General features: G+C 29.8%; 3 protein-coding genes across 3 annotated transcripts; 1 reads left to right on the forward strand and 2 right to left on the reverse strand.

Moving 5' to 3' along the window:
* Window positions 1–3,631: 3,631 nt before the first annotated feature.
* LOC115722864 (thioredoxin-like 1-1, chloroplastic) lies at window positions 3,632–5,688 on the reverse strand. The gene is made up of 4 exons (XM_030652204.2): window positions 5,275–5,688; window positions 5,006–5,179; window positions 4,746–4,910; window positions 3,632–4,391 (listed from the first exon to the last, which is right to left on the reverse strand). Exons 1-4 carry the CDS (start codon window positions 5,491–5,493, stop codon window positions 4,080–4,082), a joined length of 870 nt encoding a protein of 289 aa, XP_030508064.2. The 5' UTR covers window positions 5,494–5,688; the 3' UTR covers window positions 3,632–4,079.
* Window positions 5,689–8,713: 3,025 nt separating this feature from the next.
* On the reverse strand, window positions 8,714–13,592 carry LOC115721741 (U11/U12 small nuclear ribonucleoprotein 65 kDa protein). Its single transcript, XM_030650812.2, has 12 exons — window positions 13,317–13,592; window positions 13,157–13,228; window positions 12,532–12,762; window positions 11,246–11,327; window positions 10,909–11,091; window positions 10,457–10,627; window positions 10,202–10,375; window positions 9,919–10,006; window positions 9,751–9,809; window positions 9,382–9,447; window positions 9,195–9,302; window positions 8,714–9,113 (listed from the first exon to the last, which is right to left on the reverse strand). The coding sequence occupies exons 1-11, from the start codon at window positions 13,508–13,510 to the stop codon at window positions 9,219–9,221; spliced, it is 1,404 nt and encodes a 467-aa protein (XP_030506672.2). The 5' UTR covers window positions 13,511–13,592; the 3' UTR covers window positions 8,714–9,113; window positions 9,195–9,218.
* Window positions 13,593–19,802: 6,210 nt separating this feature from the next.
* Window positions 19,803–22,410, forward strand: LOC115722788 (ricin B-like lectin R40G3). The gene is made up of 4 exons (XM_030652114.2): window positions 19,803–20,584; window positions 20,680–20,802; window positions 21,889–22,117; window positions 22,196–22,410. Coding segments are annotated over exons 1-4 (909 nt in total). The 5' UTR covers window positions 19,803–20,029; the 3' UTR covers window positions 22,198–22,410.
* Window positions 22,411–23,271: the final 861 nt, after the last annotated feature.

Raw genomic sequence — 23,271 nt, forward strand, 5'->3', positions numbered from 1 at the left:
TTAGTGAGCCATAACAAAATCTCGTTACTTATTTAGAAAGAAAAATAATATTTTCAAAATTAATAAAACATATGTATTTTTAAAAAAAGAATTTTTCGGGAACCCCTAACTAAATAGACCTTAAGGCCAAGCTTAATTTATTTATGCTCATAACTAAATCTGATATTGAAATAAATGACAACGACCTTTGTAAAAAATATGTGCCTTAGGGCATTAGTGGATGATGACCGCGAGGTCTATTTATTTGTTGTAATTTTTCTCATGTTAGTAGGACTTGTAACTTTGTTGCCCATAATGTGGTTAAGTGGACTTTCTCCCACCAAATGTATGACTCTATTCCGATCTCCTCTTTACCTAGGAATCTATTTTGTAATGACCGCGAGGTCTAATTGTTTTAATTGCTTAATGAATGTTTCACGCTTATTTTCAAAAAAAAAAAAAAAAGTCGACGATGACTTCACGTCATTCTCACCTTCTTCTAACTTATCGTTGAAAATAATTTATTTAGGGTTCCAAATTCAATAGTAGCAACTAAATCTATATTTAGATGTATATAAATATGAGTTTTTTTAATTTGAGGAAAAATAAATAAATTGTAGCAATTTTGTTAAGAGGAAAAGAAGAAGACACATGTCATAAACAAAAACAATGTGGTGTGGTAGATATTTATTAATTGGTTTAGAAAAAAGATTCCTTTAAGAAGTGAATATTAGAGTTGAGTGTTGAGTAGTAAACAACACTCTATTGATCTGTATTTGATTGAACAAAACGTTAAGATAAACAACTTATATCAACGTGTCCAAGCTTTGATTGCTTTAGCAATATGGTGCCAATTCACACACACACACACACCACCACCACCAACTCTTCCACAAAATTACTTAGTGAGTGATTAAAGGACTGACACATGAGAGGCCAAGCCATATGCATCTAATATTCTAATAATAGTTGAAGGTGTGCTATGTCAAAGTCTTATTATAATCTCTTACTAATCTTGTGTTCCAAAATATATGATGGAATATTTTTTTAAAAATTTTTTTATTGCAATATTTGTTATAGTTATAACATTATTTTTGTAAATTTTTGAAAAAAAATTCGAATAATTTACAGTACCAAAAAATAAATTTAAAGTTTTTTAAACATGAGTGGTAAATTAGAATATTAAGAACTCTGTTTTGATACGGTAAATTATTCAGATTTTTTCAAAAATTTATAGGGATGATATTATAATTACAACAAACAGAGGTATGAAAAAAAAATATTTCAACATATAATTTCAAAGGAAGATTAACTAAGAAGTTGTAATTAACATTTTATTTATATTATTTATAATAACCAATTGTAGAATTTGTGCATGGTAGAATTTTTTAACAAATTGTTTGAACTTTGTTTTCGGTATGTTAAGTTTTTTAAAATCTCTCAAAATTCTGTAAAATGTCTTAAATAACTATAACATAAATAGACAATTATAAAAAATAATTAAACTAAAAAATTATCTCGGATTTCGAAACAAAAAAAAGTTTATTAATAAACTACTTTTAGGAGTGCTGCAGAAGTATCATATAATATTTTATAGATTCTTAAAAAATTGGTAAATTTTAATAGTGCCCAAATCAAAATTCAAATAGTACATTTGGTACATTGTTTTACAAGAGTGTGTGTTTGTGTGTTAAGGTAGGGAAGCCACGTTGAGAGGTGCACTAACACAAACAAACCCCTTATCCATAAAATAAGCTACTTTTTGAAAAAGTGATTGGTTTATTGTGTGTGGTGGTCCAATTCCAAACAAACAAACAAGCATTTCCAAATCAAATCATATCAAAACAAATAATACCCCACTTCCTTTTTATCCTCTATTCTTTCTTTTTAGTTTTTCAAATTTTTGAAATATCCAAATTTCAAAGGCAAATAACTTATATAGTATAGTGACAATGTAAACAACTTACAAACAAAACACAAGACATTTCTTGAAGCTTCTTTTTAGGCCTTATTCTCTCCTTTGCCATTAATTTCTCAATGTGGATGGATGGCTACTATGCCAAGATTTGACAAGTCATTTGTTTGTTTTTGTAAACAAAAGGTTGAAACTTTCAAATTACATTAGTAAAATATCTATACTCATTCAAAGGATTATTGTTGATTGCATAACCAAAACTCACAATTTAGTGTTTTTTTTTTTAAATTTTAAAAAAGACCCTCTTCGTATCACTATTTGTATATAGTTATTCTGTATTTCGAATTAACCATTTTGAAATTTCCAAGTAAAAAGGTGCGTGTATATTGGAGTCCCGTTCGAGTCCTGCGTTATCGTAATATATAAACGCTTAAATAAAAAAAATATATATTTTGTATTTCGAATTGAGTATAGTTCAAAAAAGTTATTAAAATTTGCGTGCTTGTTTAATTATTGAAATGTCATTATTACATTCTTTAATTTTCATAATTTATAATTACACGATATTATTATTTTTAATAATTAGTTATTAATGTAATTTAAATTACTAATATTGTTGTTGAACATAAAATAATAATTATTTAATTACTAATTTTTGTAATTTATAAGATATTTTTGGGTTTCCACCCATTTTCCATTCTGTCTATAATATTTATTTTTCACTCATTTTCACTTTGTCAATAATTATGTGTCACTTATAGTCATTTAGTATAAATTCACAATCAATAAATTACTTTAAAAATAGAATATTTTGAAAAGTTAGTTTACCATTAAAGCTTATATAGCCTAAAACCTTTTTTTAGTAAATGTCCTAAGGGGCACTCTAAAGCTTTTTTTTTTTAGACTTTATGAAAAATAAACAACTAAATGTGGGAGGTTGTATATATTTTGTGTCTAATTTTATGTTACTAGTTTAAGGCAAAATAAACCCTAATAGAGCTCATCTCTTTTTAGTATAATTAGAATGCCTAAAAATATATATCTCAATATGTTTATAATAAAATCTTGTGAATGAGGATAATTATCTCTTGGACATGGATTTCACCTACCAAATCTTTCTTTTTAAAAAAAGCCAAATCTTTGACACTAACTAACTATAGCAACTTTGTAGCCCTAAACAGTACATATTTTGGAGAAAATAGCTTATATCTCCCTATTTTTGTTGAAAGTTTTTAACTTTATCTTCACATTCACACCATTTAAATTTTGTCCACACCCCCACAATTTTTTGAAATTATAATGTGATTTTAGAACATACTAACTTTTACAATTATGATGCTAATTCAGTTAATTACTTGATAAAGTTAGTGTTTTATCTACTAAATAGAATGATGTATTATTATTTTGAACAACCTAATTTAAAACCACACAATTATACATGAAAAGAATCACTATAACTTTTTCTAAAATATACAAAATTTCATCATTACAAATATTTATGATAAATTTACCAAACTAATTATGTAAAATATTAAAATTTACAAACTAATCTCACTTAATTTACTTCATTTGTATGTCACTTTGACTAATGCACCATTATTTTAAACACTATCAAAGTCTACATATAGCTGTACACATGTCCCATGGAGTATGGTTTTTCCAACAACAAACAACACATAATTTCAACTCTATATATAATGCACTCTCACCAAACTTTATGAAAATAAAATAAAAAACAGAATACAATTATTGTTATGTACTATTTATATATATCTTCTACATGAGAAGAGATGAAGAACAAAGCTTTTTACAATCACAAAAACAGAATGTGAGTGAGTTTTTTTCCCTCCACAAACATAAAAGAGCAAATCAACAAAAAACAAAACATCATTTGCTTTGCTCTTCTTAAATATATTACCAAATAATAATAATAATAAATAGAAAAAAAAAACTACTAAGGCCTTGCCTTGGATCCAAAAAAATAAATCCAAAGGCCTAAAAAAAACCATAAACAACTTCTTGGGGTTGGGACATTATTCAAGTACAGTTGATTTCTTTGGCTGTCAAATTTTTTTGACATATCTAAAATGGATGGTTGGTGGATAATAATACATGATGGTAATGAAAAAAAGTATAAACCAAACTGTACATCATCATCTCCCGGGGACGGCGAAAAATTAGTGCATCATCTCCCGGCGGTGGCACCAGCCAATGTTGTTTTCTCCTCAGCAATAGAATCTTGAGCAAGGATTGATGTTCTTGGAAGAACATGTTCTTTGCTCGAAGATGATGAGTTTGCTTCTTCTGTTACAACAACTAGGTGTTTTTCGGTATGAATAGGCTCTTTCTTCTCTTCCTCTTCCTTTGGTGTGTAGTTGAATGAAAGATCTTTGTTAGCAGCAAGAGCTAAGAGCTCTTTCTCTTCTAGCCCTTTTACTGGCCCGATGCTGCATCGATCGGTGGTGTGTTTTGCTAATGCATCTTTGAATTTCTTGATCTGTTATACACAATAACCAATTGCCATATTAGATGATATAGCTCTTGGAAAATTTAAGACATTTTTCTAAATAGAGATCAATCAAAAAACTAACATAAAAGAGCAATACTAACTCAAATCAAATATGTATTTATCAGACTCTTCAACATTCAGAATTTCAAACATATATTGTGATGATAATTCTCTTGAACCAATCACATTTTCATTTCAGAATCACAAACCAATCAGATCAATTGAGACAATTGAGAGACTAAGCTAACACAAAAAGCAATACTATGAAAACTCAACAATCAAAATATTCAATACAGTTATGAAAAATATTCAAACAAAACAAGATGGGATTAAGAGACTAACAGTGGCATTAGTACAACTAAAGCTGCATAAACGGCCATGAGCTCCTCTGTAAAACCTAAAGAAGGGTAAAACATGAACATTAAGACTATAACACATGGATTTGTGTTCTTCATAATTGATCTGAAGAAATTGAACATCTGGGTTCATCTCAGCCATTTGACATATCTGTTATCAAACATCAAAAATCAAACAATAGTAAGAAAAAGATCAAAGATTCCATTTTTATAAAAAATAGTCAAAAACAAATTTATTGTTACCACCTTGGGATGAAGAGCTCTGCAACCACCACAACCAGGAGAAAAGAAATCAACAATAACAAGCTTATCCCCAGCTTTTGAAAGGGATTCAACCAAGTCTTCAGCAGATTCAACCTCCTTCATGTTTGGCTGAACCCCTTTCTCCCACCATTTCTGAGCTTTCCCAATTCTAAGAGTCTGTAAAAACATGTCAATCAAAGATTATGATTATTATAAAATTAAAATTGAAAATTGAATAAATTAATACCAGAAAATCAAAATTAAGAACTAACCTGGGCTTTTATAGTTAATGATTGGGACTGAAAAGTTGTTCCTCTTCTGGGAAAGGTTGCACTTTTCTGAAGAGAAATTCTTTTTCCATGAAAATCACAGGTTGAATTGAGTTTCAGAGAACAAAAAGTTCCTAATTTCTTCTCATGATGATGATGGTGGTGGTGGTGATTCTGATGCCATGATGAAACCAGATTTGTTTTGCTCAGAACCTCAGCCATGGAAAAAATAAAAATTGAATCTTTCACCAAATTTCAAGCTAAACAAACAAAATCCCTCAAACCCAGAAATTGAAAATGAAGAAAAAGTTTTCTTGTTAAGAGAGAAAAGTGGTTCTCAATTTGCTTTTAGCTAAAAAGCTTCGTCATTCAGAAGAAAAATGGATTAGGGAAGAAGAAAACAGAATATATATACAATACAATATAATGTAGGGGTAATTTCGTAATTTCGTTATTAAGATGTTGATGTTGAACATTTTGAGCCGTTGGATTAAAAAGTTATTAATTAATGGGTTTAAATCAAACGGTGATAAAATTGTCAAATTTTGTGGTTTTGGACTTGACCTCTTTTTTATTTTATCTAAAAATTATTATTTATTTTATTTTATCCACAATCAGATTTGGGAGGACCATTTTATACGGTTGGATAGTAATACAGGTGTAATTATTGACACGTGGCACTATGTTGGAGTGTTATTTGTTTTTTGAGGTGAGAAAAATAGTTACTTTTTTTATTAAAAAAATAAAAAGAAAATAAATAATTTTTTTTGGAAAGAACAAGTCAATCTATCCCACATTTTAATTTTATAGACAATATGTTATCCACAAGTTTTTCACTAAACTCTCTACATCTAAAATTATAATAATAGTAAATATATAATTAAAAAAATGTAGATATTATAATAATAAACCAAATAGAAAATATAACATTTTTATGATAATTATATATTATTGGTATTTTTTAAAAAAATATATATTTTCTAAAAACAAAAATTTTCAAATATTAAGTTTATATTTTGAATTAGTTTCTTAAAGCAACTCTAATAGGGATTTACATCCCACAAATGTTACCGATCAGAATAAAAATATGTTGACGTGGAATATTTTTGACGGTTGGATTAAAAAGTTACTAGTTAAATAGATTTGAATCCAACGGTAATCAGAATCTTACATAAAGGCAAATTTTTAAGTTAAGATAATATTTTTTTATAAATTTTTCACTACACTATCTCCACCTAAAATTATAAAATTACTAGTAAGTAAATCAAATAGAATAATTATATACATTTCAACATTATTAGATGTCTAACACTACATCGATGTGGGATGTAAATTTTTAATTTGATAACTATAGGTCAAAATAGTAGTGAAGTCCCCATAAAATTAAATAAATCTAGTAAAAGTAATTATAATGTAAGTATAAATATTTTTTTATAATAAATAAGCCATCGTAAAGTAACAGTTCTAAATTTATCACTGCTGAAGGTACAATTTTTTTTTTTTTATGTAAGGTCTCAAGGTACAAATTTAACTCATCTATATTGGTGAAATACTTCTAATTAGAAATTTTTTTCCCTGACTTTAGACATGCATCAAATTATATCCCCGAACTTTCTATATCGTTAAAAATTCTTTTTAAATTTTTGAGGTTGTTTGATTTAAGAATTTATCTCAAATTCTATTCAATTTTATTAAAGTAACGAGGATATTTGTCCATGCACGAAATCGTATTCTCCGAACTTTGACATCTAGTAAATTGCTACTCCCAAACTTTGACATGTACTAAATTATCTCACTTGAACTGTAATCGACATATGACTTTCATTAGTAAAATTGAACAAAATTTTTTAAAACTAACAATCTTAATAGTTTGGGGTAAACTTTTAACGGTCTGAAAAATTCAAAAAATATAATTTGATACATGTTAAAGTTCAGAGAAACAAAAAATCATTAGTCTTCCTTTTCTGTTGTTCACAAATCTCTTTTAGGTTCTTGAATGTGGTGTTCAATAATTGTTTGGACTGCATTTATTTACAATTCAATAATTTTTTCTTGTAACAACAAGTGAGAAACTTGATTGTAAGAAAGAAGTGCCTCCATAATTATTAGAAAATTAGTAAAGATTATGTTATATTGCATATTGGTCTTTTAGAAGTTGTTAGTGATTTTGTTGGGTCCATAGGGTCACAAAATAATATTGCCCCATTTTGCTAATGCAATAGAATATTCCAACATTGATCAAAGAAGATTCGGTTACCTATCACTTCCTAATTAGATATTTTGGTCAAAATAATAATAATAATAATAATAATAATAATAATAATAAGATTATTTAGAATTTTTCCCCCCTAAATTATCATATATATTATTATATTTTTAGATTTTTCAACTCATTAAAAATAGACCCCAAACTATTCACTTATGTTAAATTTTATCACACTTAACACTAACAAGTAAAATGATGATACAAATTTATACTATTATCATATCATTACCACATGTGTAATATAAAAATTAAAAGAAACAACATAAAATTATGGATAAATACCATTTTGAATTTTATGTTTTGCAAAAGTTACCGATTGGACCCTGTGTTTTGTTAAATGATAAAATGGATCCTATATTTTCCAAAATAGTAAAAATAGAACCCTGAGCTTAATTTTTGACAACTTTTTTTTTAATATAATTAACTTGAAAACAATTCCTAATACGAACAGATACAAAAATTATAAATAATTTTGTCATAACACTTTTAAATCAGATTATAACTAAATTTATTTTGACAAAAAATCAATTCAGGATCCTATTTGTACCATTTTAGAAAATACATGGTCTATTTTGTCATTTAACAAAACAGATGGTCCAATTGATAATTTTTGCAAAACAAACATCCAAAATGGTATTTACCCTAAAATCATTAAAAAAAAAACTTCTTTAAAAAGGAAACTCCAAGTTGGAATCTCCCTTTCCAATATACAAAAATATCAATTAATAATTAAAAAGATTAAATAAAACTAAATTAAAAAAATTTAAATTATTTTTTTCAAATTTAATTATAGATATAGCGGTGGTATTAATGTGGCAATATTCTATACATCCACATCATCATTATGTTCGTCACGTATGACAAAACTTAACAAATGGACTACATTAAAAAGCTGTGAATAGTTTGAGAATCATTTTTAGTGGACTGAAAAGTTCAAAAACACAATAATACATAAGTAATAGTTTTGGAGATAAAAATACTAAATAACTTAATAAAAGAAACTACTTATCGAGGAAGTTAGAACAATACTCTCCATCCCCATTGAAACAGTCTCCCAAGCCTCGCGGGGCTTGCCTGCAATCCCACAGTCCTACGTTGCTCGGGAGGCTGCTCGTGTTTGGGATGAATAACAACAAGTTACAAGAAGTTATCATTTAGGGTTCAATCAAGTCCATGAACCAAGAATCATGTTTCCTCTTCAATCACCTTCTTTAAAATTCTAAGAGTTTTAATCAAGCTCTCCATTACTTTCAAATAATAAAAATAAAAACCTGTAATTTATTGAATAAATGAAAAGACTACAAAAAAAAAAAATGCAACTGAATGACAAGATTCCTAGGTGAATGTTATATTGAATTTACAATGAACATTTCTCTTTCCCTATATAAATAACTCCATTAGTGATGGTGTAATAATTTTCAAATTTGAATGACCCAATGAATTTACTTGCACCAGAGGCTTCAATCATGTTCTTCTCAGCCTCTTTCACAGAATGCCTGGATTGATCTTAGCCATTAATTATGTGACATTTCGGCGTGACATTTTGCTCGTGTGGCAAATCGTAAATGGTGTTTAGCTGTGGTTAAGCAGAGTTAGAAAATATGTTAAGAGAGGGGTGTATGGAGGCATTGGCATCAAAATCGCAAACAAAATGAACCTTCGAGTTTTGGCATCGGTATGTTCATTTTTCTTTGGCTGCTGCAGGGTTGCGGCCGAATTGAATGACCATCGGCTTGCCTTTAAACTCGTATCCATTCACTAGATTCTGAAACCAACAATGATATGTTTTGAAAATAAGTGGACATAGTCATGAACTGTAATATTTAGTTTATTCTGATACTTACCAAAGCATTATGGGCTAATTCAACTGATGGGAATGTCAAAAAAGCTTGGCCCCTCATTCTTCCTTCCTGGCATTGAAAACAATAACAATTCATTAGCATAGGGTACCAGGAAAGAAGAGAATTATATAATGAACAAATTTTCTGAATGACAATATTTTCTATCATGGTTCTGAACTCTAGACTGAAAAAGCTTCAAAATATTGAAAAGAGCCCATAACTAATGAGTCAAACAAAGATGGCTTACGCCAAATACATAAACCGAAACTTCTTGCTCGAGTACTTTGAGGCAGAGACTGTATGTTCATTTTCAAAGAACAACACGATACACTACTGGATTTCGAAAAACTTGACTGTGTTTAGTGATCATACCTGCATTAGCTTCACACTGAGATTCGATTTAGCTAGATCGGTACTTCCAAACAATGATCCTACAGCACGACATAAGCATTATATCGGGTCAAAATAAGTTCTTTCATAGTATTTTTTACGAACATTTTTATTCGATTCAAACACCTATGCTAATGAATGAGAGCTCACCAAAAATGTAGTAGAAGTCATCTGCAACAACATCCTTTGCCAAGTTCTTTATATACAATACAGGAGCAGGGTTCCCAGTTTTATAATTCTGCAAAATACAGGTTAAATTTCAAAATAATATTTCCTTTATGTCTAATTATGAAGCAAACACCACAGAGAAAAAAATCCATGACAAGGTTTCATGCCACTCTCTGGACAAAAGTGAAAGAAACGAGTAAAAGAAATCGACTTTAAACTTCTCGTAGTTATCACTTGGATCGATACCAAGATTTAAAGTTGGTACCTTAAACACTGGAAGTGATAATAATTCCTCAAGGCCTAATTTTCCACCCTGTATTTCTTCTGGACTTGCATAAGGTTTATTAATATCTAAATCCTCTGATTTCAGATCATCTGCTTCTTTAGCGATTTCATCATCATTGTGTTCCCTCTGGACTGCCTTATGTGCTAATTTTATCTGCAAAAAGAGAAAAAAGAAAGTCGAATTTTTAGGACAAGAGAGCAAATCATATTACCATCTTTCATGACATTTAATTACCTGCATCACAGGATTCCTCTTTTTTATAACTGGTCTTTCCTTCGGTACCAGTGTTGCTGATTTTAATCCCACAGTTTCGTGAGCTACATCTTTATCAACTGCAGGACCTACGATTGCTTCCCGCCTGGCACGCTTTAATCCTCTTCCACCTCCAGCGACATTTGCAGCATCCTATGATCAAACGACACAGCACGATACACATTTTCATTTACATTTAACTCATGATTTAAGCTGTGCCCCCATATGTCTAAAATATAGCATTCATAAGATATCATCACAGACATAAAGCTCTGAGTTGAAAAGCAGGGAAAAGTACATGAACGAAAAATAAGATGTTTAAATGTGTACATATATGAACTTTCGTGTAAAAAAGGAAGATATAGAAGAAGCAAATTAGACATAAAGATTGAAACTTTTTCCTGTTTTTCTGCCCAGAATTTTACAAATGTTACCTCATCTGAAGATTCCATCTCTGACTCTTCACTAGACGATTCCGCCAATGATTGCTTTGCTGATTCAAGAGGGAGAGGTGGTGGTGGTGGTGGTGGCACTGGTGCTAACGGTGGTAGAGGCGGAGTTGGCATAGCCATTCGAAATGGAGCTGGAATGTTCATTTTATTCATCAAGTGCAAGACCTATTGTTTTTACATACTTGTAAGTAATATGGTAATGCTCGGTGCTCCTTAAATGTTAAGAATCTATTTAACTGATTAAGATTAATTCTAATGCCATTCATAAACTCATGGAAACTGTAATTCTAATAGTAGCTTCAGATGAGTTAGAACGAACCTGCGTATAAAAGCGAGGAACAGCAATCAGAGCGTTTACGATGTTTGTAAGGATGTTACCATCTGGTGGAGGGTAGGCATATCTGTAGAAAAAGCTTTTTCAGTAAAATCAAATCAACCAAAATCTGTACTTTAAACATAATCATAACTATACAAGGGAGACAACATAGATATTACTTTCGGACATTTTCAAGCATGCATTATACTAGGTACATGAAAGGTCTGTAAGAAGACAGGCAAAGGCAAGAAACTAATTGAAAGAAGTTATCTGACATTGAAAAAATGACAAAAGGTATTCATCAGTGAAAAATTCCATTATGGAGAATCACCCTTCTGCAAATATAAAACTCAGCATGCAACTTTGCCTGAAACACCACCTCGAGCTGAATAAAGTTCAGCAATAACACCCTCCTAACAACCAATGCTCAATGCATCTTCCCCCAAGGACAATCATAGAAGATCCCCTTGCTTCAATCCTATAAACCGACGAAATCTTCCCATTGACCTTCCATTTACAAATACTGAAAGGGATAATGAAGAAATGTATACATATACCTAATTTTGCCATTTCGCAACAAAGTTTCTCTTTCTCCAGCGTAAGAGAAGGAAAATAAACAAATTCTTTTTGAAATCAAACCCTTCCTCCCCAAAACTCTAAAGTATTACACTACTTCATTAGCAATATCATTAGTACTTCGTCTAAGATTTATCGCCCGGCAATAGAAACACCTTGAGCTTTTAAAATCGTATCTATCATACTTCTCTAAGCCTCAAAGAGAGTACTTTAGCTATGATCTTATACAAACTTGAAGTGAAACTATTGGATCAAAAATCTGACACTTTGCAAAAAATGAGTTTTCCTCATCTACAACTCTAATCCTTTTACTCTTTCATTACTTTCATAACAACTTTCTTCACCACTTCCCCTTTCCAATTCTATAGAGAGTATTAGCTTTAAGTTCATCGTTTCTAAATATTCCTCCACCCTCTTCCAATTACTTAAAGTGCCATCCTTACTTTGATCTTTACTACTTCACCAGTTTCTGCTCTCTCCAACTTAACATCAATCATCTTTCAAAAATTTATCTCAGAAATTGGGACTCCAATATCTACTTCAAATTCTATAATCATCAAGTGTGTTCCTACACTTAACATCTATATTCAAACTCTAACTCTCAACTTCAAATGCAAAAGAAATTGATCACTAAACAAAGCATATATATCTAAACATGGTATTAAGTTATTTCAATATGTTACTAAAAGTGGCAAAAACAAATGCTCACATACTCAAGATAAGGAGGAAATGGATAATCCACACCAAGTCTAGGTGCAATGGGTTCAAGAGCAGGCAAAGACCCCGATTTCGAAACTTGCTCAGAAGCATTTTCTTTAGAGTAACAAGTGTTCAGAACTGATGATTGAGCTTCATGAGAACCTGGCTGAGCTTTATTATCATCATCATTCTGGGGTTGCTTAGATGCCTTTTCAGCTTTCAAAACTTTACCAAGAAACCTCAACCTATTCAAAAAAAAAAAGAACCTCATAATTTTTCAAAACTGAAAGTGGGTTTATTCTAGGGGTGAAAATTCGTGTTGGCGTGTCGTGTTCGAGGCCTGTTGAAGTCTTAAATTATCGAAACACGACCCGTGGCATGAAAAGTTCATAAAACACAGACACGAAAACGACTCCAATAAATCATGTGTTGGCGGGTTGTAAGCTAAATTATTACTTTTAGTGTCATCATGTCACGTGGAGTTCTTAAATTTATTTTAGATGGCTGATACGAAAAGATTATAAAACACGAACACAGCTCACATAATTTTCGTGTAGTGTAGACCAGTAGTGTTTGTGTGCAGATCATGACCTGAATTGCCACCCCTAGTTTATTCAAAATATGAGCTTTAAGTCATACCCATTCAACTGACGATGAGCTTGAAAGGCCAATGCTTCATTTTGAAAATCTAAAAAAGCACAGTTCCTCAATCTGCAGAGAAAAGCCGTTTAAAAGTTCAAATTGGTGGAATTAACAAAAAAGGGGAGTTTTTATTATTATACATGAATAAATAGAGTACCTGCCATTGGAGGAGCATGGGCGAACAGAGGAAGCACCGTAGTGGGAGAAGAGTCGAGAAAGAGTGTCTTGGGGAATGGCTTCGGGAAGGTGACGAATAAGAAGAGTGGCTGCAATGGATGATGGTGGTGGTGGTTGCATTTGATTGAGATTGGGATTTGGGTTTTGAGGGTTTGTGGGATTAACTCCCGCCATTGTTCCTTCCTTCCCAACTGATCAAAACCTCATTTTTCACCAGTCTTTAAGGCTTTATCAACCTTCTCTTCCTTTTTTTTCTCGTAAAATAAATTAAATTTTATAGAATTATTTAAGAGATTTGCTAAAAAATTTAAAAATTCGGAATAATATGCAAATATAGAAAGTTTAGAAAGACTAAAAACACGAAATTTATTTTTAGTATATTAAATTTTTTTGAATTTTTTGAAATTTACAATAAATTTTAAATAACTTTATAATTTTATATATTTTTTTAAACTACTATATAATTATATTTTACACTCATAAATATATATAAAAAGTTAAGATTATAAAGTTTGATATTCATTCAAAAAAAATAAAGTTTGATGCATCATTTTAGAATTTTTTAATTTTATAGTTTACTTCAAGTGTTTTTAAAAGTAATTTTATAATTATTAGGTAAATAATTTTTTTTACTTAACTAAAAAGGAATTATGTAGTTAATTTCTTTTTGTTAATTTTTTTTATCGGAGACCAGACCACGTGTTAGTTATAAAGGTTTTATACTTCATTCTGCCTTAATTAAATTATTAGTAATGACCACAAAAGTTTCTATGAAACAGATAACACTACTTACAATAAATTAGCTTTCACAATATCACACTAGCCTAATTATTTATATAAGATGTGGTAATTAGAATTCTCAATATTTTTATTTGGCGAAATAATTAGTTTTTTACAAAAAAAAAAAATTAATATTTTTAGTTGTAAATATTTAAAATATATATTTTTTTTAATAATTCCGAACGCACTTAAATCTTTTTTTTTTATTATTTTATAATTCCTGGCAAATAATTATCTAAATTACCCAAATAATAAAAAAAGTTTTTTCTAAATAATTTAAGAGTAATTAATGGTTATGATCCAAGGCCCAACTTGGGACGAGTTGGGCCGTTGCCTAAAGCCCGGTACTAGTCTAGAAATTTCTTAATAGTAATACAAAATTTAATTTATTGTTTTTAATAATACCATATTTCAAATATTTTACATGGAGAAATAGGTCAGAATTCCATCACTGAATTAGAATTAATCCTTTTCCAAGCTAAGAAAAAAATTAATTTTATTGACAATAGGTAGAAGTTCAAAAATTAATGAAAAAACAATCAACCATGGCAAGGATTTAGCATTATATTATATAATTTTAGCAATTGAATAAATACTATGTTTGATATAAGATCTTTTGAAAGAAAAAGATTACTTATTTCATCAATAACAATGCTTATCTTTATATAATTTAGGGTGAGATTAAAATAAGTTAATTAAATAGAAAACCAAGGCAAATAATATAATTATTTAGAAATTTATAGCTGTGCTTACTTGTGCATAAAGTATTTAGTTAGAAAATTATTAGTTAAATTATATTATTTAGTTGAATACAAGAAAGAACTGATAAATTATTTTGAAAATAATAATTTAAAATTAATTATTATTAATATGTTACAGCACTATGATTGGAGATAATATTCGGATACTACATTTTTTTAAAAGGATAAAAGATTGAGGAAATTACATTCTATACTCTTTTTATATTGTCCTCTTTTATTTTTACCTTCTTTTTTAAAATCTATCATTTTTACCTCTTTTTTTAAACATTGTACCAATTTTGCCCTTGTCACTTCAAAATACTCTCCATGTGATTCTCTTATGTAAGGATATTTTGGGTACAATACATATAAAAAGAGGTATGTTTCAAATAAATATAAAATTAGAGGTAAATTTGATTAATTGATGAATAAAAGAGACATTTTTCAACTTACCCCTAAAAGATTACCCTTCTATAGAGTAATATTTTTTTTCTACTGTAATGGGATTTGGAACTTTGGTATGCCACCTAAGTTAAGGTCTTTTTGTAGCGAATGTTTTATTCAGTCTTACCAGTAGCAACGCGACTGATCTCCTAAAAGGTTTAAGTTTCAACTTTGTGCTCGAGATGCGAAGAAGCTGGTGAAACTCTGGAACATGCAATTCTATTTTGCTCTATTCTGCATCCTATGTGGGTTCGCCTGGGGTTTGCCTTTACTATGTTGATGTGGCCAGGGTTTTTTAGAGGATGTTTTGATTTTCATTTTTGAAGAGTAATCCCTGGAATGCTTTGAATTGGTAATGATGGTGATGCGGTGGTCGTCGTATGACAAAAATTTACCGTTGTTTGGTGGTGCTCAATCAAGAATTGATGTTGTGTCGGAGCTTGCCGAAAACCTTTATGGAATTTCATGAACACCCACGCTACAGTCTCTTGATGGATTGTTCCTCTTCAACACCAACGGTCTGTCGAACTGTGCAGTAGTCACCGCCGCCTGTTGGATGTTTCTCGTTGTCCACAAATGCATCGGTAATTCCTAGCAAGGGGTTTGTTGGGCTGGGGTTGATCTGGGGTGATGATGGTGTTGTTTGGTTGGCTTGTTTTGAATTTAGCTGTTGTTGGTGGTGGTTTTTATAATATCATTTTGCAATCTGCGAATGATGTTGCCCATATACCTGCTACTTCTGTTACTAGTGTAAGAGAATGTATTTAGACAGATGCTTAGTCAAAATTTATAAGTTTTCCTGTAACAATTGATTTATTATTATTATTTTTTAAAAAAGAGCATTCATTACTAAAATAAAAAATTAGATATCATGGTCATTATAAATAATATTTGCTGGGATATTTGGCACAACAATTATATCAGTTAAGTTTTGGGTAAAAACTTACTAAGCTACATTGTGAGCCGCAAAATTATCAAGTTTAGAGATAAATGCAAAATTACAACTCAACACCTATTTGGAGAGTCTGTTACAATTCAAAACATAATTATCAATGCTCCAAACGAAAACTTTCCTTTATAAAGCCGTCATAACTATCTCGAAGTCGCTCTCTATAATCACAAAATTATACTTCCACTTTAAGGGCTAGATGGCAAGGTGCCGCTTTACCAATAAGGGCTTAGGATCACTTGGGAACTGTATTGATTTATGATCTCACTTCTCTCTAAAAAAAACATAACAAGATGAAAGATTACATATCTCATAAAATATTATTATAAGGGAAATGTTAAAAGGTATCAGTGGTGCTTAGTATTCTCTTACATATCAATATTACTATTGGTGCAATTAAGTATTATGTCCCATATAATTTAATATAATAACTTTCAGAAAATATTACTAGTTAATTACAGAGTGACATTGTATACAAGTTGCTAATAACAATTACACAATACTAAACAATCTCTTACAATAATGAAAACTCAAAATACCTACTCTAGCCTCCCATAAAAAAACAAAAAATTATTTCTTGGTTGGTGAGATTTCAATTATTCAAGTTACCCAATCTCACCATATGGAATATCATGATTCGATATGGGAAGATCAAACACAATAATGAAATAGAATAATTGTCATATCAATTTTTCTTTTTTCTTTTTCTTTTGGACTATTGGTGCCCACCACGTATCTCTCTTTATAATAATTATAATATTTTCAAAAAAATCCTATCTCCTTTTCTTATTTCGAGTGCACATTTCTAAATTATAAATTCATTTTTTATTCCTAAACAAAAATTAGTCTTAACTACCATACCAGTTTACTAACAAATATTTGCCACTTACACAATTTTAAGGTGTTCAATATTACAATGTCATCTTATATTTTCTCAATTATTAATAATTTTGTTATATTTATTTAATTAAAAAAATATAAATTTCACTATTAAATTAAATTATATTAACAATATTATAATATTGTCGGTGTTGGACAATCTAAAATGTTGGACAATTTATTAAAAGCATTAAATAATTATACAAGGCCAAATCAATTGAAGCCAACTAATTCTTAAGCACTACATGATCTTTGAGGCAATCTCCTATAATTAGTTAGTAACTTTTTACAATATTTATTAATTTAAATCAAAATATATAAAATGTTTGTTAAAAAATATGATATTAAATTGTATCGATAACATTGTATAACTCATAATAATATTAGTACTAAGCATTATAAATTGAGAGTGACAAAATAGATCAAATACGATAATAAGACTTGGATTAGTACTAAGAATTATAAATTGAGAGTGGCAAAATAGATCAGATACGATAATAAGACTTGGATCCATACGAAATAAATAAGTTTGAATTTTCTTTAAACGAGTTTGGATCATTTCCAAATTAAGCATGATAATAACCAATTTAAATGTATACATTATTATAAATAAATGAATATATTCATTCTAACAACAATTTATATGTTTATATATAATATTTTTGTCTCTGAACTTTTTATATTATTAAGTGGTGCTCTTATAATACACGACTCGTTAATAATACCCCTCGAAATATAAATTTATAGTAATCTTTTCATCATATTCTATTCAATTTTATCATAAAAATAATGAATAAATAGTAATTTTACCTTCTGAACTTTCAACAATACCAATTTTGCCTCTAAGTTATACGGTTTCTTAAAAATTCTCCTTGAACTTTTACATTTATAGAAATTTAGTCATTCTATGAAGTTCCGTCCAATTATTATGTTTAAATGCTGACGCGTGTTTGTAAGTTAGCAACTTTTCCTTCTAAACTTTGATAACTATCAAATCATATCCCGTCAAAATAAAAATGAGAAAAATTCAACATTTTTTTAGTAAATCTTAAAAAATTAATTTAGATCTTAAAAAAATCATTTTCAATAAAGAAAATTAAAATTTTAAAACTAGTGAAAAGATTTAAAATTATTTATTTTTTTATTAGATATAAAATACATGATAAAAATTTAATTTTTGTAAAAATAAAATTTTATAGGAACACATGTTTGAGTATGTTTTTTTTTTTCAAATATCTAGATTTGTTAAAAAAAAATTAATAGAAGAGGATAAAATTTTGTATTGGTTAAAATTTAAGAGTAAAAATGCTAATTTTTTACATTACAAGAAATAAAATCTAACAGAAGGGGTAAAGATGGAAATTGTGAGGTTAATGTATGGGGAACGCAATTCCCGCGCCCATCCCTGCTACCTATTTATGTCCCCCATCCCCGCCCCATCCCCGTCTAATAACTAGCGAACTTGGGATAGGAAAATAATTATCAATTATGGAGAACCTAGTGAGTATCCATTAAGGTAAAATAGAAAAAAAAAATACAATAATTTAAAATAATTAAACAAACTTTTAAATTTAAATCAAACCAATATTCTCACAAATATTTATTATACTATATATATACATTAAAAATAAAATAAAACTATATATATTGGGGTCAGATATAGTGCGGATAATATTATCTCCGCCCTTGCCCCGTCTCTACTTCGGGTATTGAAATTATCCCCCACTACTGTCCCATTAACGGCGAAGTTGGGGATGGTGCGGTCCGCGATTATCCATTCTCACGGTATAAATTTCTATTTCAAAGAAGGGGCATAATTATGTAACTATTATATTTTAGGGAAAATTTTAACAAGACATATATTTTAAGAGAGAAGTTCAAGTAGTGCCCAAAGTTGAGAGGATAAAAATACTAATTATTCTATATAAAAAGAATAATTATTATTTTTACCTTCTAAACTTTTTACACTATTAAATTGTATACTATTATAGTATAAACTCTCTCATAATACCCAATCCAAATATAATTTTTACAGTAACATAATTTTTTTATCATATTCTATTTAATTTTATCATAAAACGAGTAATGAAATAACTTGTACGTAGGTGATACATTTCACATTTTTCTACTTCAATAATTAAAAAATTAAGAGCAAACTTTCAATTGCATATAATAATATCTAAGTTATATTTTTATAATTTCTGTAACTAGAAGATTATTAAGTATCAAATTAATGATAAGTGTCCCTAATTAGTTTACAGCGATAATGACTTAAATATTTATGCCGAAAATTATTTTAAAAATATAAAATTAAAAGTATAAATTATTATAAAGAAAAAGTTTTAGGAAAATTCTACAATGCACACTCTTAAAATGGATATATTGATGCACCCCTATTTGTTTTAGCATCCGAAATAATTTTTTAGTCAAATTTTTTCACATGGTCATGTACGTTATAGTTATTTAAGACATCCTGCAAAATTTTAAGTAATTTGGAAAAGTTTAACATGCCGAAAATTATGTTCAAACAGTGTGTTGTACGCGTGACTATTTTATTTTATACGCGTGTAAAATAGACTATTTGAACATTGTTTTCTATATTGTAAATTATTCCGAATTTTTCAAAATTTTGTAAGATATCTTAAATAGCTATAACGTACATGAATATCGAAAAAAATTAGACTAAAAATTTTTCTGAATGCCGAAACAAGTTAAGGGTGCACTAGTACATCCCTTTTAAGGGAGTGCATTGTAGAATCACCCAAAGTTAAGTTTTATTCTCTTATAAAAAAATCTAGATATTCCATTTTTGATTTCTTATTTATTTATTACTACTACTACTACTTCTTCTTCTTCTTCTTCTTCTTCTTCTTCTGCTCTGTTCTGATCAAAATCCCAACAATGGAGTTTCCCTCATATGGCCACACCACTCACCACCACCACCACCGCCGTGACGACGAAGACGACGATGATAATAGACAAAGACCAAACTACCCTCCTCCAGGTACACACTACTCTTCTTTCAACCAACAACCACCACCACCACCACAACCTCCGACCTCCCATTTCCCCCATGATCACTCACCACCTTCCGTAACCCATCTCCACCACTCAACACCCACCCAAGATTATCAAAATCCTTCCTTTCCTCCTCCCCCACCTTCCTTTGATTACGGCGGCTCCACCAACGTTCTTCACGTGGGTCATCATTTTGAGCCGCCACCTCCAATTATGGAGCCTGGGTTTCATGGTGGTGGTGGTGGGTTTGATCATCATCCTCACCACTCTCGTCCTCATCATCAACAGACCCATGATCAGGGTATGGGGGGATCTCTTTCTGGGCTATCTGGGAAACGTACTGTTAAAGTTTTTACTAAAGCTGAGCCTAATTACTCACTCACCATTAGAGATGGTAATGTCATTCTTGCTAGGTCTAATCCCTCTGATGAGTTTCAGGTTTGATTTTCCAAAACCCCTCTTTTTCTTTTTCTTGTGATTTTTCAGAAGTTGTTAATTGTGATAATTAATTTGATTGGATTTGGAATTTGCAGCACTGGTACAAGGATGAGAAGTACAGTACAAGGGTTAAGGATGAAGAAGGTTGTCCATGTTTTGCTCTGGTTAATAAGGCTACTGGTCAAGCTATGAAACACTCCATTGGAGCTACTCAGCCTGTAAGATCATCACTGGAATATGATAATGTTGAGCTCAATAGATGATTGATCATTATGTGAAATTTTGATTTTTGTGTTCATGGGAATTGAACTAATCTGAAGTTAATTTCGATTTTAGTTAGCAGTGTTCATAACTAAGTATTATGAAATAGCAGTGTCACCTAAGGGATAGCTCAAATGGTATGATTTGCTCTACACGGTCTGAGGTTCGAGTCCACATACATAGTTTCTATAGTTTTGTTCTTTTGTTTTCTCGATATTAGAAGAGGGTGATTCGAACTTGGGACCTTAGTAGCAGGGTCATTAGTAGCATCAATGGCTGATTTAGTAGTACCAGCTTAGATTGACCCCACAAAGCTCACAAAGCACATCATGCTGCATCTTTTTTTTTATTCATTTCTTTCTTTACAAATCACCTTACAAGTTCTTTGTAACCTTACAATTTTGATGGGTTTTCATTTTTACTTGCATATTGTCTGTAAAAACACACACACATGACACATTGAACAATTGCTATGACACTCTTTTAGCATTTGGGGGTGTACTTTGTTTCTGGTATGGATGATTATTTAAATGCCACTTGTGATATTCTAGAACTATATGTGTCTTATTGTCCCAAAAAGGAACACTTTACACTGAAGCAAAGTAATCTTTTCAGGGAACATTAACTATCATCATAGAAACTTGCTAAGATAGTTTTGATTACTAGTTTGTCTTGTTTGAATTTGAATAATTTGGGTGACTCGACTATGTTAGATGTTTTCTTTTCCATAAATTTCTAGTGTTAGGCTTGCAAGCAACCATTTGTTATGTTCTTTACTCTTCTCAACTTCTCTCATGCCTTATTTTGCTCCACTATTTCTTGTATCTTTAATGGAACCGTTAAAGAAGTGCAGTAATTGAAAATCCTTATCCACACTCAAAATCATATACATTAATAATTTTAACAAGAAATTAAACATGTCATAACCTTGAAATTATGATTGCCCCTGATTGGATTGAGAGAGCTTTGGTTCAATTATCTATGCTTATAACCGAAAATTCCATGTTAGATAAACTACATCTTTTACCCTTCTCGATATGCAGGTACAACTGATACCATACAACTCAAATGTTCTCGATGAATCCATACTTTGGACCGAAGGCAGGGACCTAGGCGATGGCTTCAGACCCGTTAGGATGGTCAACAACATTCGCCTAAACATGGATGCTTTTCATGGCGATAAGCTTTCTGGAGGCGTGCACGATGGAACCACTATAGTGCTGTGGCAATGGAACAAAGGAGATAACCAGCGTTGGCGAATCACACCCTATTGTAAGTTTCTCTTCTCCCAACAACAAGAAATCAAATTTTGTAGCAACTTACTGAAACAAGTGCTGCTCTTTTTTATAGGAAATTCGGGATGATGCCTTGGTTTGGTGGTGGTGGTGCTGCTAGAGTTGATGCTTTTATGTGTTTGTTGTGACTTGTTAGAGTGATCTTGTGGTTTGAATTTTGAGTATTGCAGCTTGTATCTTACTATATCTATTATCTATATTGATGAGCTTATGAGTGTATTTGTAATAATGAGATTTAATGAAGCATTGCTATATTGTCAGTTGTTGCAATGGTCTAGTAGTTTAGCCAATCTATCATGCAAGAGTATTAAACATATGAATAAGAGAAGCCACTAAGGCTAGCTTAGTGGTGGGATGGAAAAAAGAAGAAGTTATGAGTTCGAATCCATGACCTTTAAGCTATAAGTTATTAGTTGATTGTAAAAATACCATACTCAAAATAAACATACGAATAAGAGAGATGTCTTTAGAAAATTGAAAAATAGAAAAAGCATTACTTAGGAGAATTCAAAATGTCGATTTTGAGTCTAGAATATCAAATGTCTATTTAGATAAAAAAGAAGCTACACCAATAAGTAAACACAACAAAAAATATTTAAAATTGTCCACTAAAAATAACTATGTTTAACTAATTTATTACCTATGTGCACATTTTTCTAAGGAAATATTTTACAAAAACAACAAAAAAAATATTATAAAAATACGTTGTATGTTATTTAAATGTTTTTATGAATTTATTTATAATAAATAATGTATTTTTATGTTATACTATTGTTGATTTATTGTTGATTATTAGTTATTTGTATGTTATTTCTTGTTGTTATTTTGATATTATTTAGATATTATTTTTTGATTACTTTTATGTAGTTTTCTTGTTATTTTTGTATTTTTTTTTATAGAACACTATAAAAATGTAAAAAAAAAGTCTTTGAACGTAAAATGTAAAATTCTTACAAAAAAAAAGAATAGTATTTTATGTAATTATTAATTTTTTTTTTATTATTAAGAGTATTGAAAATAAATAAATAAAATAATTACCTAACACACCAATGGGTTTATAAAAAAAGATATTTTTTTTTTTTTTAAAAAAAGTGAAATAATAGCAAAAAATAGTATCCCAATTTTTATTTC

This window comes from Cannabis sativa, chromosome 9 (genome assembly GCF_029168945.1).
Source record: "Cannabis sativa cultivar Pink pepper isolate KNU-18-1 chromosome 9, ASM2916894v1, whole genome shotgun sequence".
Classification (NCBI taxonomy): Eukaryota; Viridiplantae; Streptophyta; class Magnoliopsida; order Rosales; family Cannabaceae; genus Cannabis; species Cannabis sativa.

Bases quoted from the DNA above. Each gene is read 5' to 3' on its own strand.
- LOC115722864 (XM_030652204.2), bottom strand. From the start codon at position 5,493: ATGGCTGAGGTTCTGAGCAAAACAAATCTGGTTTCATCATGGCATCAG. The intron at 5,180-5,274 runs GTTAGTTCTTAA...ATGTTTTTACAG, and splicing joins CATTAACTATAAAAGCCCAG to ACTCTTAGAATTGGGAAAGC. The intron at 4,392-4,745 runs GTTAGTCTCTTA...TGTGTATAACAG, and splicing joins TTAGTTGTACTAATGCCACT to ATCAAGAAATTCAAAGATGC.
- LOC115721741 (XM_030650812.2), bottom strand. From the start codon at position 13,510: ATGGCGGGAGTTAATCCCACAAACCCTCAAAACCCAAATCCCAATCTC. The intron at 12,763-13,156 runs GTATGACTTAAA...TTTTTTGAATAG, and splicing joins GCTCATCGTCAGTTGAATGG to GTTGAGGTTTCTTGGTAAAG. The intron at 9,448-9,750 runs GTATGATCACTA...TTTCAATGCCAG, and splicing joins TCAGTGTGAAGCTAATGCAG to GAAGGAAGAATGAGGGGCCA.
- LOC115722788 (XM_030652114.2), top strand. From the start codon at position 20,030: ATGGAGTTTCCCTCATATGGCCACACCACTCACCACCACCACCACCGC. The intron at 20,585-20,679 runs GTTTGATTTTCC...TGGAATTTGCAG, and splicing joins ATCCCTCTGATGAGTTTCAG to CACTGGTACAAGGATGAGAA. The intron at 20,803-21,888 runs GTAAGATCATCA...CTCGATATGCAG, and splicing joins CCATTGGAGCTACTCAGCCT to GTACAACTGATACCATACAA.